Source organism: Frankliniella occidentalis, unplaced genomic scaffold (assembly GCF_000697945.3).
Source record: "Frankliniella occidentalis isolate FOCC.00 unplaced genomic scaffold, Focc_3.1 Scaffold72, whole genome shotgun sequence".
Taxonomy (NCBI): domain Eukaryota; kingdom Metazoa; phylum Arthropoda; class Insecta; order Thysanoptera; family Thripidae; genus Frankliniella; species Frankliniella occidentalis.
In genome coordinates, this window is record NW_026267202.1 from 386944 (window position 1) to 389580 (window position 2637).

General features: G+C 56.3%; 1 protein-coding gene across 1 annotated transcript in view; it reads right to left on the bottom strand.

The window, feature by feature from the left end:
* LOC113210413 (uncharacterized) overlaps nt 1-2637 on the bottom strand; it is a 91285-nt gene that overhangs the window by 5228 nt on the left and 83420 nt on the right. The window contains exon 7 of the mRNA XM_052268589.1: nt 2093-2533. Coding sequence (XP_052124549.1) covers nt 2093-2533 — 441 coding nt within the window. The remainder of the gene's footprint in view (nt 1-2092; nt 2534-2637) is intronic.

The following is a 2637-nucleotide window of genomic DNA, read 5'->3' on the forward strand; positions in this document are numbered from 1 at the left end:
AATTACTGAAGCTATGTAGCTAAAAAAAATAGCAATATTTATCTACATATCTTAATTTCTAGCTGCACTCCTAAATAGCTAGAGAGCTCTATTTGGTGTGACGCAGCTACATTTTTAGCTACTTAGCTAAATAATTAGTTATCCCCTATTTAGCAATTGTTTATGTCTGTAGCTAAGCTAATCTTTTTTTTTCAGTGAGCTCACGCCCTGCTTCATGAGCCTCTGCTCAAAGCTCGCCGCTCGGCACCGCGACGACGGCGCCCACTCTGGGGCGTTGCCTCACCTCCTCACGGTCCGCCCGGCGCCAAACAAAACCGGGCCTTTGCCGTCACCCGGGCGGGGGCGGGCGGGACGTTCTCGGATACGTATCGCGCCACTTCATCTGCCGGGAGAGGAACCGAGCCGCCGCCAGCGCACCGCGCCGTACGCACAGTGGCATGCCATCCAGGTGGGCAAACAAACTCCCCCACAAATACGCGCCTCTCGGTGGAGCGGGCTGCATCAACGCCTGCATAGTAGGCAACCCCTCGGCCCTCGGCACACACACATTGCCTAGTAGGCAGCCCGTTCGAGACTTGGTGCGTGCACCACCATGAAAAAAAATTCGTGTAAGGTTTACAGGAAAACTTTGTCGTGAGGTGTGTTGTAAAATTTCAACTTAAAATAATTATAAAATTACAAGGAATATTTATCGACTTGGGATTCAGTGATGAGCATAGGATCGGGCTGTGGTAAACTTACGACATATTATGTAAGTCGTAAAACACAAAACATGCTGTAAATTTACGAAGATAACTTTCACCACAATGTATACTCGTGGGTATTTTTCCCACATTTCATTCTTATTTTTTTTTTTCGCCTACCCCGTTGGCAACACTGACCGCGCGCGCCCCACGCGAGGGAAGCCCCAGTTGCGGCGTGACGCGTGCAATAACGCCCGGTTATGTCAATAAGTACACGGGCCGCGGGGCCGTCGTGTCCAGCCAGCACCGCGACAAGTGGAGCAGAGAGCCGTGGCGTGGCGTGGCGTGGCGTGGCGTGGCGTGGCGTGGCGTGGCGTGGCGTGGCGTGGCGTGGCGTGGCGTGGCGTGGCGCGGCGTGGCGTGGCGTGGCGTGGCGTGGCGGTTCAAAATTAGGCCCGCGCCCGCGCGCCACTACACTGCGATGGGAAAGGGAAGTAGTAGCAGCCAGTGCAGGCGAAAGGGACATGTCGCCACTCCACTGGAAAAGGGGGAGGGGGGTAGGAGTGGCAACATGGCTGTCCGAGTGCAGCACTCTCTTCTGCATGACAGAGATCCCCCTCCCTCTCCGTGTGCCGTGTCTGTTGTCCGTCCGGCGCGCGCGCGCGCGCGGATGTCCCGCGACGGTGGTGGTCAGCTCGGCGCTGGCTGGACGTCCTGCTGCCCCCCTTGCCTCGCTACTCCACACACCGCGGTGGTTGGTGTGTGCAGCCAAACGTTTTCATTTTTGCAATGACGCGAAAGAATTATAAAATCGCGATAGGGACATGGCAAACAAGAAGGGGTGCGACGTCAAAATTCGTGACGCAAGACGACAATAAGAAGGCGTCCTCCTCGCTGACATAGCCGCACGGCGTCGGACGCGCTCTGGGGACCATAGTATACCCATATACGCAGCAGGCATAAGGGAGGATGTCGGTGGCGATGACGGCACCCCCGGAAGAGGAGGAGGAGGAGGGCCCGCACAGGCCCAGCCCGTCGTCCACGCACCACCGAGCGGCGCCACCGCGTTGCACACGACGCGATGCGCCCCGCCGTCCACGCGCGGGCACTTATTGGAGTACGCGAGGGCGTGGCGGCCGCCTAATGACACACCAGGCCGACCGACCGGCTGGACCGAGCGAAGGGTACTTCGCTACAAGCATAACACGATTTTTCTGTGCTCTCTCAATTTTTTCAGATTTTTAAAAAGTGATTTCTTCTTATTTTAAAATTAACTTTTCAGATTTTTCTGTATTTTTTATTTTTCCCTGATATTTTCTGTATTTGACATATTTTTTCCAGATTCTTTTCAGATGTTTTCCCTGATTTTTTTCTGATAATTCTTCAGATTTTTTCCCCCCTTTACTCACCGTGCATGCACACCCAGTGCAGGTAGTCGAGGTTGCAGCCCACGTCGTTCCACAGCCAGCCGCGGCCACCGTCCAGGACGACGCAGTTCTGCTCGCCGTTGTAGTTGTTGGGCTGGTCCTTGCCCCAGGCGGGGCGCTGCACCACCTCGCCGTCGACCCAGCGCCAGGTGCGCGACACGACGCCGGGCTCCTTCTGCGCGCCGATCCAGACGAGCTGCGTCTTGAGGCTCTGCTTGCGCCGCTCCAGCTCGGCCAGCAGGAAGAGGTTGCGCGCGCCCGACAGCCCGTGCACCAGGTCGCCGCCGTGCGCGCGGCACGACGCGCGCGCCGCCTCGAACGACCCGCCCGACTTGACGGCCAGCTCGAAGCAGGCGCGGTCGAAGGCGGCCAGCTCCGTGTCGGCCGCCCCGCCCGCCGGCGCGCACCGGTCGTCGGAGAACTCTGCAAACGACAAACAGTGCGACAGTTTTAATGTACAGACATAACACGCATTTTTCTCATTTCGATAAATTTATTTTACTATATTTTTATTTCTCTGTTTCTTT